Source organism: Sparus aurata, chromosome 23, assembly GCF_900880675.1.
Source record: "Sparus aurata chromosome 23, fSpaAur1.1, whole genome shotgun sequence".
NCBI lineage: Eukaryota > Metazoa > Chordata > Actinopteri > Spariformes > Sparidae > Sparus > Sparus aurata.
The window spans coordinates 7741118-7760745 of NC_044209.1; the positions used below are offsets into that span (position 1 = coordinate 7741118).

At 41.7% G+C, this 19628-nt stretch overlaps 1 protein-coding gene across 3 annotated transcripts in view; it reads left to right on the top strand.

The window, feature by feature from the left end:
- Positions 1-19628, top strand: part of smurf2 (SMAD specific E3 ubiquitin protein ligase 2) — a 55030-nt gene that overhangs the window by 20202 nt on the left and 15200 nt on the right. For 2 of the 3 annotated variants that reach the window (XM_030407840.1, XM_030407841.1), the window contains 8 exons: positions 1483-1521; positions 3157-3265; positions 7844-7983; positions 10414-10479; positions 11300-11384; positions 11625-11708; positions 15669-15883; positions 18557-18641. In XM_030407840.1, coding sequence (XP_030263700.1) covers positions 1483-1521; positions 3157-3265; positions 7844-7983; positions 10414-10479; positions 11300-11384; positions 11625-11708; positions 15669-15883; positions 18557-18641 — 823 coding nt within the window. The remainder of the gene's footprint in view (positions 1-1482; positions 1522-3156; positions 3266-7843; positions 7984-10413; positions 10480-11299; positions 11385-11624; positions 11709-15668; positions 15884-18556; positions 18642-19628) is intronic. The other variant, XM_030407842.1, reaches the window with a different exon arrangement.

Here is a 19628-nt window from a genome sequence, read left to right on the forward strand (position 1 = left end):
GGGCAAAATTGTTTCAGCCCGGACCTAAAGTGATTCAGCCTGATATCATTTGACGTATTTGTGTGTGTGTGTGTCTGAGTATGTGTGGCATGGCATGGGATGGAGGGGGCAGATGAATTGCTGCAGACTGAAAAGCTTAAGCTGCAGTCTGCCACTATAGGTGTGCTTTTGTCTCTTTGTGTTAAAGGCTGAGCACTTTCTCCTGCACATGTGGGGAATAGGTAACAACTGTTTTCAGCATGGATTAATTATTTTCTTTCCGTTTTTTTCTTTTGAGCCTCTCACAAATGATACCTTGCTCTTTTGGTCCTAGCAAACATTCAGTTTGCTCGGTTCCCAAGGCGAAGAAAATCGGCAAAGCATCACAAGCTGAACCTGAAAACCAGAAACACGTTTGCCTTTTTTGCTTGAAAAAAATATTTTGATGATTGATTTATGATCAAAATAGTTTCATTTTCAGTCAGTCATTTTCTGACTCTTGATTAACTCATGAAATGCCTTGCAAATGCCACTGATGAAAGGTGTGAAATGGCTCCCTATGGCAGCATGATGCCTGTCACACTGCAGCTGTCATCTTTGGACCAGTCTGTTAATTTGTGAACAAAACTAGATTCAGTCCATGCATGTTTTAAGATGTATAGATAAACAAATGTGTGTTTTTTCCACTTTAAAGTTAAATTAACTACTTAAACATTTGTAAAACGACACCCTTGTCTTCCTTCTCAAGGAAAATTGCAAATATTGCTCATGTCAGCAGTTAAACTCAGACACAAGATGAACAATTTAAGAGGAGCACAGAGAAACTTCCCCCTTTGAAACAGCCTTCTATAAAGTCTAAAAATCTTATAAATATTTAGAAACTGAATTTTTTTTAGAATATAAAACTATGCTTCAACTATAAAGTCATATTCAATTATATTCTCATCTCTGTTCAAACCACTGAATCAGCCACATCCAGTGTGAATCAGTGCGTTTCCTCAGAAAACCTTTATCACAGAAATAAGCCAGACCAAAAACTGTATTTCCATGCGCCTGAGTCACAGGCTGAAACTGTAACTCCAGACGACCAGGTGGTGACTGAGCTTTCTCATCCATCCGGCTCGACCTCATCACCTTAGCAACCGTCTCCGTGGCTCTATGAGTAAATCAGCAGGAACAACCTCTCTGATGGCTCGGGACAAAACAACTCCTCATCTAGCTCGGGGGCTGTAGTTTGTAATGAAGTATACAGAGACTCATTATACATTCAAGCCTATTTCTTCTAATGATACAGGGAGTATTAATTGTTGTAACTTAGAACTAGCTCCTTTGGCGGTGTTGATGTGGTGTTGATGAACACCGTGGGCTTGTGCGCCTCTAAAAATGCCTGATCGTAGTTAAGAGATGGTTTGTGTAATCTGTTCAGCTCATGGCTATAACTCTCGTTACTGTTTATGTTGAATTAATGCTTTATTCTTCTTGTCTTTTGTCTTTTTTTTACAGTCCTCTGCGCCAAAAACCTGGTGAAGAAAGACTTCTTCCGTAAGTATCTGCCAGTCGCAGCTGTTCACAATAAACTTATATTTGTTTTTCACACCCTGTTTGGTTTCAGTTTTGGTTTTGTGGGTATATGATGCATGCACTGTAAAATGTCGGTCACTTTGGGAAAGTGCCAGCCTTAGCAACTAGGATATATTTATTCAGCTGTTCCAACAGATGTGAATGGTTTTCTACATGTTTCCTTGGAGGTATGTTGTCTACATAACTTTAAGCTTTAAAAACACAGACTAACTAAATTCCCGACATACTGGATATATGATCCTTGTAACGTGTCACAGAAGTACAGTCGATCTGTTTCCATTTCGGGCAGCTTATCCACAACCACTTTTGAATTAGATACCCAGCTCGTCTCCTCCACTGAAGACTCACGTGTAGGTGTGTTTGGTGTTTCGAGTGTTTGGGTGTGTTTGGGTCAGGCTGTCATGGTGAGTGAGCATGTTAAAGGTCTTCTGCTCACTCAGGTGGTTTCTGTGGTGTCCATTCCTGCCATTCCAACGCCCAGGAGCTGAGCAAACATTCAGCTGGGGAGCCGGTGGAGAGCAGCACTGAAACTATAGATAAAAATGACCGCGCGCACGTGTGTGTAGATGGGGGGGTTCTTCTAAGTGTACTGCATTCGTCATGTGCTTGTCCATATGCATTTGTCTCAATTATTGTGTTTGCTTCAACCACATCTACATGATTTCAGTGAGGAAAATGTCCCACACAGGTCCCACCTATGAGTCATAGACCTGCCATAAATAACATTTATTTATTAAAAATTAATCAATTGATAAGTGTGAAATATAATGATGTTGCTTATAATGACATAAAACAGAAACTGTTTTTTGACTACTGTAGGGTGTCTGCGGCTGCTTTTTTAAAAGTCTTAAGATGTCTTAAGCCTTAAAAGTTATTAAGTAGTCTCAAGTTTGAATTGGTCGGCCCTTGTCAGCTGTTTTTTGGCCGACTGAGCGAACATCTCTACAAAAAACGCTGTACTGTCAAAATAGCTTGTGTATCCGCAGTCCCAAATCTTCTGGTTTTCCTTCTTGAAAGACAAATACAGACTACTGCTACCTTGTGGTATAGCGAGTTATTTCATCTCACGCAATCGCAGAAATTACAAGCTAGTTGGCTTTGATCTTTGGAGTGTTTTCGTGTGTTCAAGTGCAAATATTTGCAAATATTGACGCAGGCGAAATGATTTGCGCATCAGTTGACGTTCATCGTTGCTGATTCTCTGATGACAGTTGGTGTGTCTGTGCCTAAAAAGCTTCGATTTAAGTGTCACATACCTTTAGATACCCTCTAATAAATGAATCTGCTCATAGATTCATTTTCCCTTTTTTGTTATTGTCACTCTACACAAGCGTAATATTCAAATTCATTTTAATCTATTGGTTATCCAACACTGTACTTTATTTGCCAACGGCCATCATTTTAGAAGTACAAACAAATCTGTGGAGGTAAGAAATTGGTAATCTGTGAGTTTTCTGAACTGGTCCCGTTGCATGGAACACTGATAAAAACACTACAGCATCTGTCAGTTGTATTTAGCACAGTCTGCCATGTAGCAGGCTAACACCGCTGTGTAATGTTGTGTAGTGTCTCAATGTGTTTTCTTCTCTCTTGCAGGCCTCCCAGATCCCTTTGCCAAGGTTGTCGTGGACGGTTCAGGGCAATGCCACTCGACAGACACTGTGAGGAACACACTTGACCCCAAGTGGAATCAACACTATGACCTGTGAGTCCCAGACAATTTTACGTTTCTCACACAGCCCTCTCTGACATCTGTTCTCTCAGAAAAAAACAATTGGATTCCTCCTTTGTTTATTTGAATACCTCCCACCTTCCTTTATACTTAAGGATTACAAACAGCAGTTTGAGGCCCTGCTCGGGTTGTTGTCTTTCTTTATTTAACCTCAATAAGTGAGCACACTGGTGCTGTCGGGCTGTGCCATTAACAAGAGCTAAACAGTAACAGATGTAAACAGCTCCTGCGTCTGCTCTCTCACTTATCTAGACGCTCCGTAATGACATAACTCCGAGTCTAAAAATGTCCCTCGGAGCAGTATCTAAAGAAAAAAAAAAAGGAGGGCTGTCTACAATAGTATTTTCTTCCATTGACTCAAACACGTGCATGTCCTGTTGTACCCTGATTGCCTTTCCCAAAGATGGTTTGTTCCGTGAAAGCAACCTGGAAAAAAACAGAGACTGAGCGCGTGAGTGAAAATGTGAGAGTGAAAGTTTCCAGTATTGGCCGCTGTGTTTATCCAACCTTCATGCGTAGCCAACAGCGAGAGGAAGCACATGTCTCCGTTTGTTTGGTTGCTGGGGATACAGGACCCGTCTTTCTACATGGCTGTTAAATTTGCTGCTCATTTCACGTTTGACAAGCGGAGGAAAAAGTCACGCGCTCACCTTTTTAGAAGACGGATCGATTGAGGAGCTTCTCTTTGCTAATTTGTCCCACGAGCCTGCAGACATAGCTGTCTGGAGTTTATGTGAACATTACGAGAAGTTCAACATCAGTGTGTCCCCTTCACCGTCTGTCAGTGTTTCTCTTCACGGCCAGCAGGAGACTGACAGACTCTCAGGTGGTGTGTTGGAAGAGAGCACTTTAATTGACTGAGAGCAGCCTAGAAAGCCGTCTGGCTGGCTCACACTTATTAAAATAGGGCCTGAAAAACACCTGGTGTTCAGAATACAGCTGAGTGCATTAAAGCTGTTGGCAGCGACTCTTTTTTTCCATTTGTTGTATGTGCTCATGTGAGGGTGTAGAAATCTTGTGCAAGTGTGTGTGTGTGTGTGTGTGTGTGTGTATGTGTATGTGTGTCTCCGGGCCCTTGGTTTCATTGGTCAGCCACAGCCAGCGAAACTGGCCTGTGAACTGTGACCCCCTCAGCATTGTTGCAGGATGTGGCCGGCATGCCAAGGATAGCAGACAGTCTATCTGGCTGCCCGCCGCTCACACCAACTCTGCCTGCACCGCGTTGAAATGAAGAAAGCATTAGTATAACAGCCCTCTCCTCTGGTCACAGTGGTTATCGGTAATGGAATGATTCTTTTAAGAGGACCTTCGTGTTCACAGTGTGAGTGTCGTGAAGTACTTTCAAGCATTTTTGAGAGTCTCACTCCAGTGCGCACTCAGTCACATTTGGTTAATTAGGAGTTCTTCAAATATGGCATCATTAAATAATACATCTGCAATGTTAAGTGCCCAGTCTAGACTCAAATTATCTACGCCCACTCATCCATCCATTTTTTTTTTTTTTTAATTAATTTATTTTTTTTCTCCTGGGATGAATCTCTATTGAAGCACCCAGTAAAACAACACCAACATTAATGGCTTTATTTTATCGTTAGTGTTACTGTGCAGTTTAAATGGGGCTGAAAAAATGGGCGCCACAATGCAAAAGACGACGACAACATTCTCCTGATATTATATGTTTATCTGAGAAATTGCATGTTGAAGTGTATACTGCGAAGACTGTGCATCAACATAGGAAATGTGGGACTGTCATTCACAAATCTGCAAACTAGTAGCGATTGTTTCTGCTTGTTATAGAGAAAAGGAGCATAATACACTGAAATGACGGAGAGTTCACTCTCAAGTGTGAGAGGGCCATGTAGCCGTAACCCTTTATCCTACTGCTCTATCCCGACAAGAATCAGCACCCTCTACGCTAGGCCTGAAGGCACAAAATGGATGGGACGGGGGCAAGAGGTGTTGGGATCGGGCTTTACTTTTAGCTAAGTGGTCGAGACCAGAATCTCTACATGATTAACATATGTATGTAAGTCTATGTAGTGTTTTCTTTTTAAATGAATTAGTTCATCTACTCTACAATCTTTTATTGTACCTGCCAGCTACTGCAGAAGTACCTCCTGGGATATAAGTACCCCTAGTTATGAAACTGTGTACTACAGTGTTCAGATTGAACAACAGCAAAGAACAGATTTAGCTGTTCCTTAGTGCAAGTTCATATATTAAGGGATCTGTTTGTGAAGTTTGAAAGCATCAGCAGGATCCAGTCCGAAGTTGTGAGTCTTAGCATACTGAACTTCCCCTTTTGTTTCTGTTTGTATCTCAGATTGTGGCTTTCGTACTGCTGTTTCATTCCTGTTGACCACATGTTCTTGGCAGTAACCTACATGAAAAAGCTAAAAACAATGCCAAAGATGCCTCCTGTTCAAATATAGTCCGCCAAATAAAAGCATGTATTTAGAAAGCACATCTGACTCTTTAAATCCTTTTATTGCAAGTTTCCCCATTGTCTTGTGTGTGTGTGTGTGTGTGTGTGTGTGTGTGTGTGTGTGTGTGTGTGTGTGTGTGTGTGTGTGTGTGTGTGTGTGTGTGTGTGTGTGTGTGTGTGTGTGTGTGTGTTATTGCCCATGACTGGTATTAAAAATCGTAGCCAGACTAATGAATTTTATTACATGGAGGGTGATCCAGATGACTGGGGTTTGGTTGTAATACTTCTCTCCCGTCACGTCTGTCTGACATAGCCAGCTCTCTCACATCGCACCCCAGACAGGCATTTGGCATTGACTCAAAATGTCCAGACGTCTTACTCACAGCCCCATTGTTTCATATCCCTTTTGGTAAGCAGCATGATAATTACAGTGGGATGCAGTTCTGCGAATCGTACAGATGATTAGTTTTAGACTGAAGGAGGGAGCCCACCCGAGCAGATGTGCCACAACAGGTTCACATGGTTAGATTGTATCACACCCCCTCAGCCTGCTCTGAGGAACGCGGGGAGGGAGAGCCACGAGCTACACAAATGCATGGGAGGAGATGGATAAAGGCAGTCATGAGATAATCCGTCTGTTTCATCCGTCTACACATCTTTGGCTGTTTGTACATAACATAATTACCTGTCCACGTGCTTCACTTGTGAAGCATGCAAAAATTTTTTCCTTTAATCTTTTAAACAGGATTTTGTCTTTGGTCCAGACTTCAATATCTCAACAACTCTTGAATAAAGTATCATGACATTTTATACGGACATTTATAGTCCGCAGTGGATGAGGCCATGTAACTTGGGTGATCCCTGAGTTTTCCTCTGATGACACCATGAAGTTGACATTTGTGGTTTTGAGATAATGGTCCCAACAACTACTGGATGGCTTGTAATTAAATTTGGCACGCATGTTCATGTTCCAATTTTTCATCTAGCACCACCGTCGGGCCAATATTTTAAATGTCCATTACTTTGATTTATGACCTAATTCCTGCAGAACTGATGACATTCCCCTGTTAATATAATATTCAGAGTTATGTTTTCATTAGTGTCTAATGTGTTTGGGATCTCTGCCACTGAGTCCGCCATGTCGCATCAACATGTTTCTACTGTACCCAAAAATGGATAAACAAACACGATAGAGATGGCCTTTTGAGTTTTTAGCGGCCACCGTAAGGGAGTGTGTGCCACTAAATCTTCTACGGTGGACCTTTTAACATCGGCATCTTAGTAGTGTGATCGTAAGCATGTTAGCATGCTGAACTTTAGCCTTCAGCTCATCGTTGTATGGCATTACCTAGCTGCTAGCATGGCTCTTTTTGTGCTTTTATATCACAGTTTATGAGCTTCTCCTTAAACTGCGTCAAAGTAGTTTAATTGCAGGCAAACATAACTGATATTACAACCCACAACATTTGACAGTGTGACTGATGACTGTTTAAATCCAGTTACAGTTTTTATCAACTCACAAAAAATGTATATATACATATATACGACGGCCTCATTTAAAAACCATTTAATAGAAAAATCACTTTTTTTCCCATGTTAAGCCAGAATCGAACAACCATTATCACAGTTTTGTCACTGCTTATCGCAACACGTCATCTCTCTATTGTATCTCTTCTCCCACAGTTGTCTGTCTCACCCATCCTCCCCTGATATGTGGTGATGTACCGCTGTGAATATTATAAATGATTCACGTGGTCGCCGTCTGTTTGTGGTGCTCCGTCTCACACTCAGACACTCGGGGTCAGATTCGCACATCCCATTCGCACAGGCTGGAAAATCCCTCTCAGCCAACCCACCTTCCTCTTCCGTGTCCCCACTGTCTCGTAATGTGTCCTTGACAGGGAGACTTTGCGGCATCTGTGGTGGATGTGCGTCTCCCCTGCATTGCTGGGGACGACCTAAGTGAGACCCTTGTCAACACATTAGCCGTTACATGTTAACGTTACAGTGCTTCTCCTGTGAGGTCTAAAAAGCAGCAGTCACACAGTGATTCTCATGGCATCTCCGAGCAAGTCTGCCTATGTCTGAATATTAATGACGTCTCCTCCTTCTCTCTTTCCCCTCAGATACATCGGGAAGTCAGATTCCATCACCATCAGCGTGTGGAATCACAAGAAGATTCACAAGAAGCAAGGGGCTGGGTTCCTGGGCTGTGTCCGCCTTCTGTCCAACGCTATCAACCGCCTTAAAGACACAGGCTGTAAGTGTCAGTATTAATCCAATATACCATCCTATTAATGTCATATCTTATGAATTGAAATTTGAAACCTGTGTGGGACCTTTTGGCTCAGTCTAGTCGTAAGTGGAGGGAGGATATTGATAGACATTGAGTACATTTGTTAATTTTGAACAACTTTTAATTATAATGTTAAGCAAAAGAATCCAGCAAGAACCTTTTATTTAACTTTTTTTTTGACTGATATTGGCTGTTGTTAATTCTTTTGCTCAGATAGCATTAAAACTAGTGCTATAGACCATATTAACGTGACGGCCATTTTCCTCTGACGCCATGCTCCGGCCTGGAAACTCAAAAGCTGGGATAATGTTATCCTGCCGTGTCTAAGGGTGCGACACTTGAATCAGAAATTAAAACAACATCTTTGATAACCCCATAGCTAATGTTAGAGGATGCCCGGGAAGAGAAGGAAGCAGAAACAAGCCTGCCATTACAAAATGAAATGCTAGTTTAGTCCTGCTAGTTTAGTCCTGTTATGCTGATCAGCCTATCCTGGTGGTAACAGTTTACTCAGTTCCTTCCTCTCTCCTGTGTTGGAGAATAACTTTTAAATTATTAATTGGCACTTATGTGACGTCAGACATCTGCTTGGTAAAATGAGGCCCTGCGCATGGAGCCAGTCTTGTTCCAAAGAAGAAAGTGATAAGAAGCAGGAGAAGTTAATCACACTACGCTGCTGTCGGGGCTAAGTGACAGGACATAGAGTAGCTCCTGTTAGTGTCCTGTCTCCCTCACTAGGTCTGACAGAGGCCAGACCTGTGTGTGAGAGGGGTCAGCACTCTGCCCCCCTGCCAGAACAGGAAGAGCCAATCAACATCACCCTGCAATTACTGTAAAAAAAAAAAAAAAGAGCGTCTCATGTCAGAAGCTAACTGGATAAATGAGATGGAGGCTTTACTAAGTGGCTCCTAGTAAAAGCCATGCCAGACAGTTGTAGCACCAACGAAGCAGTCTGGATGTGATTTTTTTTTTTTTTTTCTTCTGCGTGGTGAGCTGGTACCTGCTCACTTGGCCTGCAACCTTGCAGGCAGAAGCGGGAAAGAATCCCACCGCTTTTCCTAGAAGCCCCTGACACTGTTGTTTTCCTGGAGCGACACAGGAAACCTGAGCCTTGTGCCACAGCTGTGAGTGGTTTGCCTCTGCATTTCCTTTCTCTCCTGGCCTCCTCCTCACCCCTTAGTCTCCCCTCCAGTCTCCTCCTTAGACTTGCAGCATGTCCACACACACAAACACACACACAGACACACGCGCACACACACACAAAATGCCATTGTGACTAACCTCCCTCAATCTCCGTCTGCCGATCTAGACAACCGGTCATTTCACGCAGACATGCATAATTGTACTGCTATTTAAGTGTAAGCGTAGATTTGTTGTGTTCTCTCAGTTGTGGTCTCTCTCCCCCTGCGAGTATTTGTCATTCTTTGTTTTTTCGTGAGGAATTTACCAGCAGTTGCAGTTTTGTCCCCTCAGCAGGCCTTGCAGAGGGCACTGGGTTGACTAAAATATTTGTGTATAATTGCAGAGTGTTTTTGGTCGACTGTCACATTTATGTATAATTGCAGAGTGTCTTGTGTTTCTTGTCTTTGTGTATATGACTGCATACACATTTAAAATGTATGTACTTTTGAGTGCACTCCTCAGCATACATTTTACTGTCTGTTTGTGTGTTCTCTGTTTTCTCTGTGGCTGCTGACCTCCGGCCAGCCTTGTAACGGTTTGACCATTGCCTGTTTTGGTCCCTGTTTAGTCTAGACAGACATCCTGAGCTGATCTGCATGACACCCAGACAACAGAGAGCAGATAGTGGCATTTCTCATGTCTGCAGGCAACTTGGACATTTTTTTTTCTTTCCGCCTGATCTCCCTCTTTCTCCCTTGCTCTCAAATTCCGCAGACTTTAAGAAGTTCAGACAAAGAGTTTCCAGACTTTGGCAGAAGTTCATGTCCATGCTAAGACTGAGTGGAATAGTGCAGGCTTTGTACTGAAATTTGTCAAATGTTTGACCTCTGCATTTGAACTGAAGCCTGCTCTGTACCGATGCTCAGTGAGATTTTTACAGCCCGTGGCTGTTCCACAGACCAGACCATCTGTTCCAGGGCACAGCCAAGCTGTGGTCTACAGACACAAGAATGAGAGACGGATAATGAGGGAGAGAGGATTCGACTCTGAGTGATGTAAATGATACAGAGCAAAGGGACTTGGAAGGGAAAAAAATGCATCCAGACACATGCTAGTTTACATGCATCTGTCTGACACTGATGAATCCTCTGCGCTTTCTTTCATCTTTCCTCTCATTTCCTGTTTGTCTCATGATGTTCCTTCTCTCTTTCTCTCTCTCCCTCCCTTCCTTTGCTTTCTTCACTGTCTTCACTTCTTCTTTCTGACATCTCTCTACAGACCAGAGACTGGACCTGAACAAGCTGAGTCCCAATGACAGTGACACAGTCAGAGGCCAGATAGTGGGTGAGTACAGATGGCCAGCTATTTCTAATAATCAATTAATTGTTTCAGTCACGAGTAAAATGTCAAACATTTGCTCGTTCCAGCTTCTTAAATGTCAGAATTAGTGTGTCATTTATGATAGTGAATCTGAACTTTGTGCTTTGGAATATGGCAAAGAGCATTTTTCCCACTTTCTTTTCATCCCAGCAGTCCAAAGTATGTGACTTTACATACATTCTCCAGTGCCCCACACATTATTTAATTACTAAAGATATGCATCAGATTAATCAATAATTTAACAATTGTTTGTTGCAGCCTTATTTGGTAGCCTAAAAAGATTTGGAAAACCATTCCATTTTAATTGGAAAGTAAATTAAAGTTCTCGTTAACTTATTAATTGCTTAGATGCTAAAGTTCTAGTAGTAATCCTGGAGCTTGTAATAGCCCTCAATGTTCTGTTTTGTTCTTTTGTCTGGATGGAAAGTGCATGCAGGTCCAAAACACTACTGAGGATAATCTTTAATGCCATTATAAAAGTAGATAAATGTATATATGTTCAGCTCTAGTCCGCCAAGTGTTGCCCATTGCTGTAACATATATATCACAGCCCTCATGTAAAATGTAGGATTAGATTTCATAAACCTGAGCTCTCCCTGCAGAATGAAAAAATAAACTGCCTTAACCAGACCCTTCAGGATACCACTGATAAAACTCAACCCTATCCCTGTTACTCATAAAGATATATAGCTCCATTTTGTGCTCCGATAAAATATCCGCCTGCACTGTAATCTGCTGTCTAGTAATCGTAGCGTTTGCATCTGTGTGCCATGTGTTGCTGCAGTGAGTCTGCAGTCGAGGGACCGGATAGGCACAGGAGGCCCTGTGGTGGACTGCAGTCGGCTGTTTGACAATGATCTTCCAGATGGGTGAGTGAGTTTGGGGGAAATCTCTTATCATCTCCGAGGGAGATTTTTGAGAGGTTGTTGCAAATCCAAAACAGTAAATGCTGCCTTCAAGTGCGGGGGTAAAGATATGTGGAATATGATATTTGCATGCGGTGAGACAGAGCAGCGAGACAGAACACTACTCGCTGGTTCTGCGGCTGCTTAACCATGTCTGCTCACTGCTGTGTGTGTGTGTGTGTGTGTGTATGTTTGTGTTGCCAGCTGGGAGGAGAGGAGGACAGCGTCTGGACGGATCCAGTACTTGAACCACATCACACGCACCACACAGTGGGAGAGGCCTACCAGGTGAGTACACTCTGCAGCCCACAGAAACTGAGACCCTCTTAAATCAAATGGCAGCAGGCCGATGGAAGACCTCATCTCTGACCTCAGTGCTCCCAAACGAGGGGAGGCTGTCCAAAACTAGAGTGGGGTCCTCAAAAAAAAAAAAAGGGTTAGACAGACAGATTGCTCCAGACAGTGATGTTTAATGATGTGGAAGTCATAGAGCTGACAGAGGAGAATAACAGTGTTTGTTCAGCGTTTTAAAAGTAATATTCAGGCACTTTTCATGCACTCCCCCATCAAATACAGGTAGATCTCCTTTCTGCAGGATGTGCAGGTCGCCTTCCTTTCTGTGGCTTCTCTCTGCAGCCATTTTTTTTATACAACATTTTTCAAAATGTGTATTTGAATTCTAGTATGGTCTTAACCTCAAGAACAAAACAGTTGAAGCCGAGCAATGTCCACAACTCTGTAAGAGCCCTGGAATGGAGAGGCACCTCTTCCCCGCCCCGTCTGCATCTGATGTACCCTCTTTTTATTGTCTTTATCGCTCAGTTCTTACTAAGCTTGACCTCAGGCAGTCTCTGTGCTTCTGTGTTTGATGCTCTATGTGTGAGTTGCCTTGTACAGATTTCCTACTTAGCACCTGAAAACTTCCTAAATGCTGCCTATTGATTTGCTGCTATTTGTGTTCGTAGAGATGACTTCCTCTTCGTCCATCCTCTTAATCTTTCTTCTACTCTCTCTCTTTCTGCCAATCGTTTTTCTTCAGGGTGTCCGCGGGGTTGTAAAAGGTATTAAAAGGTAGTAAATTAAATAAGCAAAAATTAAGGCCATTAAAAAGTATTAAAAAGTAATAAACGTCATCTGACGAGGTATTACATTTTCTAACCACTATCCAACTATGAGTTTTTTTTCATTTATGGTAAGTGCAGGCCTATCTCCTAAAAAACGCGTGAATTTATTTATATAAATTATATGTGCGAGTAGGACCTGAGAGGTATTGATGATGTGATGTCAGACAGTGTGACGACGCGTAAAACTATTAGCGCCTCAGTCTTTGCTGGATAGCACAAGGCTGGCTTGCTGCCAAAAGTTTGCTACTATTGACGAATTCATGGGGAAATGTAATTTTCTGGTAACAGCCCAGAGGCTTATTGCCACGTCTGTAAAAAGACAATGAATATCACCTGGATGGGAGTGCGCAAGGCACGGGTCAGGTATTGGTAAACATCATGACCGGCCACCACTGTCAACGTTTTTTGTGCCTCTGATTCATGTCTTCATGTCACTCTGCAAGTAGTCCATTCATTTGTCACGATGGAACTTCATTCAAAGCAGAGCTCCACCAAAGAGCCTGCAATCGTTGCGGAAGGTTCTCTGATGTGTCAGTGTTTTCCCTATATGCATTCTGCTACTGGATTTTCAGTGCGGCCGCATGATTTTTGTAGGTGTAATATCGCGGGCGAATGGCGAATTTAAGTTTCACACAGTGAAAGCACTACACCCTAAGTTATCTTGAAATCGATTATTATTGTCATTACTGCTATTTGTATCATTTCTAAAAGTCACCATTTAAGTTGAGTGACTGAAATCCTCGTCATCCTATTCAAAGGCTGCAACAGGCGACTCATCGAACCTCTGGGAAGTTAGTTTCAGGTTGGATATTCGATGGATATTCACTCGGGTCCAGCCGCGACTTTACTGAGGTTTGCCCAGTGTTAGCAGCAGGAGGACGGTTAGCTCACCTCCCAGAGCCTCGCGCTGAACCGCTGGAAACTGATTTAGGGACCATCATTAAATTACTTAGCATAAATATATTAATACAAAATAATTGCAGTTTTTTCAATATCTTCCATGTTATGTGACCCAGTGACTCCAATCCAGCAGCAAATTGTATTAGCAAACTGAACGAATGAGACACACCTATTGTTATTGTATTTTCTTTTTTATAGCTTCCATGTCATGTGGTTCAATGACTTCTGAAACAGATTCTGTCTCCATGAAAAATATATAATCATAAACAAAATAATGGTAAAAAAAGTTCTCTAATGCTCAAAGAGGTTAACATATTTTCAAGCAGCAATGTCAACTTCTACACTATTTTGTCTCATGTCTTAGATTCTAAATTTTGAAATTCTGAACATGAAAATTTTTTCCCAAAAATCTCACCAGTAGTCACCATTTAAGGGTTATTCTTCAAAAATTGCCCCTTCTTGAGCCTGTACTATCAATAAAGCCATATAAAGGCCAAAAAAACCCAAAAAACTGTTAAACATTTTTTTGTCTTGGGTTAGGATTTAATAACAAATAATTGTGTATAGGTCAGTGTTTTTATTGAGGTAAAAAGATAACAAAGTATCCAGTAATAATAGGTACTTGCATAGATATACATAGATGCCTCATTGAGCGGGTTGGCCCGCTGCTGCGATACGTCGACGTCGCCGCCATATTGGAGGAGGCAGATCCGCCCCGTGATCTAATACAAGTAAATGGAGTGAGCTTTATGAAGCTCCTTCTACAAAGTGCTATAAGTTAATGTGTCTCATTTACACATTCACATACGTACGGATAAATTCAGGGAACAGTGAGGAACCAAAAACAACGTCTATAACGTTCTCTGATGATTATAAACATTAACTACTCCTTATATACAGGTCGGCACCAAACCACAGGATGGATTTTGTAATGCTTTTATGAGTATTTACAGCTGCTGATGTATGTAACGCTGTTACTGTGATGATACATGACAGTTAAATATTGAATCCTTCCATAATAACCAGACCCTGACATGTAAATGTGACATCTGTGTGAATAAAAATCACCAGTGTCGTTTTTATAAATACAGTGATTTTTGAGGATGTAAGTACTAATAATAACAATCATGGCGACAAAAAATTAAGTCTGCAAATCAAGATAAGAAAATGCAGCAGCAGTAAGCCTGCTTTCTTTTTTTCAGCAGTATAGAGATATACTCCAAGACAGAACATTATAACATATGATAATGTATACAATAACATTTAATGGTAGTAAAAAAAAGTAAAGTTGCAGTAGGCTACTATTATAAATATGCACCATATATAGTTTTCAGTAGTAGTAGTAGTAGTAGTAGTAGTAGTAGTAGTAGTATTTTTCTGCATATTCTTGACTTTCTCGTCGGGCATCAATGAAATATTTCTGATTCTGATTCAAATATTAAGTCAGTTGTCCATATTTAAACTTAAATTTAATGAAACAAGTTGACAGTATGGTAGAAAGATGTCACATTTACATGTCAGGATCTGGTTATTATAACCCAGATTAAATATTTAACTGTCATGTATCATCACATTAACAGCGTTACATACATTAGCAGCTATAAACACACGTAAAAACATTATAAAAATACATCCTGTGGTTTGGTGCGGACCTGTACACTGAACATATAAGGAGTAGTTAATGTTTATAATCATCAGAGAACGTTACAGACGTTGCTTTTGGTTCGTATCTGTTTCCTGAATATATCCGTACGTGTGTGAATGTGTAAATGAGAGGCATTAACTTACGGCACTTTGTAGAAGGTGGCTTTATAAAGTTCACTCCATTGACTGGTATTAGTTCACGGGGCTGAGCTGCCTCCTCCAATATGGCAGCGATGTCGATGTACGGTCCAGCACTCACTGAGGCGTCTATGTATATATATGTCTATGGGTGCTTGATTTGAATAGTAAGCATTACTACACTTATTCACTCAGAAAGTTAAGTAACAAAATGACAGTAATCTGTTACTTTATAATTAGTTACCCCCAACACTGAAGTTCAAAAGGTTGCCACTACAGTTGCAGCTCGAAGTCGTGTTGGTATTAAAAAATATTATGACGGTATTAAAAAAGGTGTTAAAAGGTATTAAATTCGACTTAAGAATTGCTGTATACCCTGTTCTTGTTCTTCTCCTGTTGTTTGCATAACCCATCACCCATCCTTCCCTCCTGTCCCTCCAAGGCCTGCATCAGAGTACTCCAGCCCTGGCCGGCCTCTCAGCTGCATTGTGGATGAAAACACACCCATCAGCACGAATGGGGCCACGCCCACCACAGCCTTGCCAACCAGTGGCGGGGACCAGCGGGCCCAGGAGAGACGGGTCCGCTCCCAGAGGCACCGCAACTACATGAGCAGAACCCACCTGCACACGCCACCTGACTTACCTGAGGGATATGGTAAGTTGGAGACCAGCACCACAAAGTAGACCTTATATTTTATCATCTGGTCTTTGTGCTCAAAAAATATAACCAAACGAGGATTGTGTAGTCGATATATTGTGCTATATCATGCCTTAAATTGCTAAATATGAGCAGATCTTAAAGCACAACACTAACTGGAATAAAATACACTGAGAGAAAAACTATAACAGTAATTCACAAACAGCATTACTTATGCAATTACCGGGGGGGTAAATGTTATGGATTAGCTCAAAGCAGAAATAGTTATTTGTTTAAAACTAAAATGATAATGTGTCCCTACACATTTATACAACTGGAACACCATGAGTTGCAACTGCATGAAAAGTAGTTAACAAGTGAACAGACAAGTCTGTCAAGAACACTTGTTCTAAAGTAATGCATAAGTAGCACACATTTTATTTGGCTAATGTTACTTTAGTTCTACTAAGTGGATATTTAAAAAAGCTTTGCTAGAAGTAGATAAGTGGTTAGAATGGAGTCAAAAGTAACAGATAGTAGTTTGAAATAGAAAGCTAAATCGATCTTCTCAAATAGTTTGCCGAATGTAATCGATAAGTGGTAGAAATAGTTAGCCAAAAGTAACATGGCTGGTGGTTTTACCTGATATATAATTTTGTGGATGTTATTGATGTCATTGTGCCTAGCGATGATGTTGCTGTTCTGCGTGGTTGGTTGTTGACATATATCAAAAGGACTAATGGTTAGCCAAATCGATTAACACTTTGTTGACCTAAGCAAATGAAACACTGACAGTTATTGTACTTAATAGTGTTAAATACCATCCAGTTTATATTCAGTTCAAATGAACACATTTGGAGAATGACTGCTTTTGACGAAGAGGTACTTGAGTTCATCTGATAGGCCTGTAGAGGTGCATAAAAAAAAAAAGGGTTGGAAACTAAACTACACTACACTATCAATATTGTATGTGCAGCTTTTCTATCTTGAGATGGATGAATATTTAATATCCTGATTATACTGGAGTATGCTGGGTTTCTTTATCCTCTCTGAAAGCCACCTCTACTTCGACTATGAATCGTGTCATGATTGTAACGCTGTCTTGTTAATTGCTTCGCCCCTGCCCTCCTCTCTGCTCAACACTGGGCTCAGTAACCCGGCTAATCTGTAGCCTCATTCAGTCCAGCGCTGCTGTGATGACGCTGCAGCTCCACCGCACAAGGAGCCTGAAATACTGGCTCCATTTTAGACAATCTAATTGAATTGATCTAGCTGTTAAAGGCTGGCGGCAGCCGTTCACTCCCTCCTCTGTTCTACTTTCTGCACACATTCAGACGCATTCATTTAAAAGCAAACACACACACACAAGCTGCGAGCCTACAGCCAAAGAGAGTTTTGTTTATCATGACACTGAAATCTTCTGTAGGATTTGGATCTAGAGCTGCTGAGGCATATGACGACTCTGCTCTCCGTCCTTTAGATTAGAAGGCTACTCACCCCTCATGCCTGTCTTTATCTCTGCCTTCTTAGGCTTTTCCCTGTTGTGACGTAGCGGCTCCATTTGCACACCACACATGCCTCACTCCCTTCCTTTCTAAGTAGCTAATAATCCCTGATATTATTCCTCTTCCCTTTCCACCTTGTCAGTAGCACGACCAAAGGTGCACACATGGTAGTTTGAGTTTCATTCACACAAATGTTATATTCGCCTTGTATTTGTTGAAGTGCATTGCTTATTTACCCAGCTCTTCCAACAATTGATTTGGTCAACAAACAGGGGCATAACATTCAGATCTCTTAATTGAACTGCTTGATAACTGTTTGTTTCTTTTATAAAAAAAAATATATATATATATATTATTGTATTTTTGTGTAAATATTGATCATAGCAAGTTTTTTGAGACAGTTCAATCATTGGAGAATCAATATTGCAATACTGAAGTCTTGTACATGGAACTCTTTTTTTCTGCTTTTCTCTTTCATTTTTTTTTTGAGCATCGCTGTACCTGGTGAGGCCGACATATTACATCACACCATCATAATATTTTTTTATTTATGTTTTTCCCATTTTTGAGGAGTTTGAAATAGAACCCCTCAGCACCTATATTACCTGTCGGCACCTCTGATTCTCCTCATGCGTTTGGGCACTAGCCCACAGATGTCACCCTGTGTGTCAAATGTACTTTGTACACTCGTTGGGGTTTGGAGGGTTGCGTGTGCGTGCATGTTAAGCAGGGCGGTGGGTCTAAAGGGATGCCAGAGAAGAGCTCTCTGGCAGGCCACTACATGGAAATTTCTCTGTCGGGCGGTGATGAATGAGCTCACCAACTCAAAAGTCAGACAAGCCCATCTCTCCTCTCCTTTCCTCTCCAATGTTCTTCACCCTGTCTCTCACCTCCCCCTCCTCCTCCTCCTCCTCTTCCCTGCTGCCTTTTGGGATCTCCACTGACTCAGCCAGTCCTTTTATCTCCATCTGTGTGATCTCTCTCTTATGCAGACAGATTATACGCACAGTCTGTCTGCATGTGACACATGTATTAAACTCGATTTCACTTTCCATATATTTAAACCTTTGACATGCACTGGATACCAAGGTTGAAGCAAAATCTTCTACTTCTTCATATTTTTATTTGATTCACATCATTTTCCAAACCATGCATCAATTTATCTTGTTTTTGTGTCTTCCTACAGAGCAGAGGACCACGCAGCAAGGCCAAGTGTACTTTCTCCACACTCAGACAGGTGTCAGCACATGGCATGACCCCAGAGTACCAAGGTACGTCCCCCAAAGGTTCTGCGACCTCAGGCAACACAACAGCTCTCTTTTTCTCTCCACATTTAAACATTTAACACCTACTTGCCTCAGGGAATAAATCATGCCCAAATCCAAAATACATGTCTTTCCTCTCACCTGTAGTGCTATTGATCCATATAGATTGTGTATGTTGTGTGTGAGTTTTGGAGACATCCACTGAAGAGATGTCTGCCTTCTCTTCAGATGGAACTAGATGGCTTGTGATGCTTGAGGTGCCAAAAGAACACATTTGAAATACTCAACAGCAATGTCTCCTTCCAGAAATCATGATAACCCAAATTAGACCTGCCAGTCATATCACCAGACGAAAAGAATTGTGCATCTACTCATGGACGAGAGGGTTGTGTTCCTAAACATAACACTGTGTCTTCCTTTGCTTAGCTGTAATTTTAGCTTGCCTGGGGTGCCATCTAGTTTGATTATCTTCAAGAGGAGGCAGACATCTTAATGACAGATATCTAAAAAATTCAGCAACTGACACAGAAACAATGTAGATGAAGAAATGGCATTACAGCTAAGTGGAAACGCGTGTATATTTGATTTCGGGATGAACTGTCCCTTTAAACCAGCTATCGTTCTTTGTCATACTTTACGGTCCTCCTGAAACGGCAGTCACTGACATAACTGACAATATGGCGGTCTCTCAGTCCCTATCCTCTTGTAGTTTACTGTAAACCTGCAGCTAATTATGAGTCCGACATGCTGTGAGAAGACCCGCGTCACGGGGCTCTCTGAGCGATCTGGTCTCCTGGCACGGCCTGCCTCGCTCAAGGACACATGGACAACAGCACACAGGCCTCAACCGGCCGTACCAGAGGCTCTTGGGCAATGCTGTCAGGCACGTGTGTCCCATTGATTACTATATTCCAAGAACAATGCACACAGATCTACATGTGCATGTGCAGAGTCGGGCTCCAGTGCACTCGAGACACCATCAGTAAAACATGA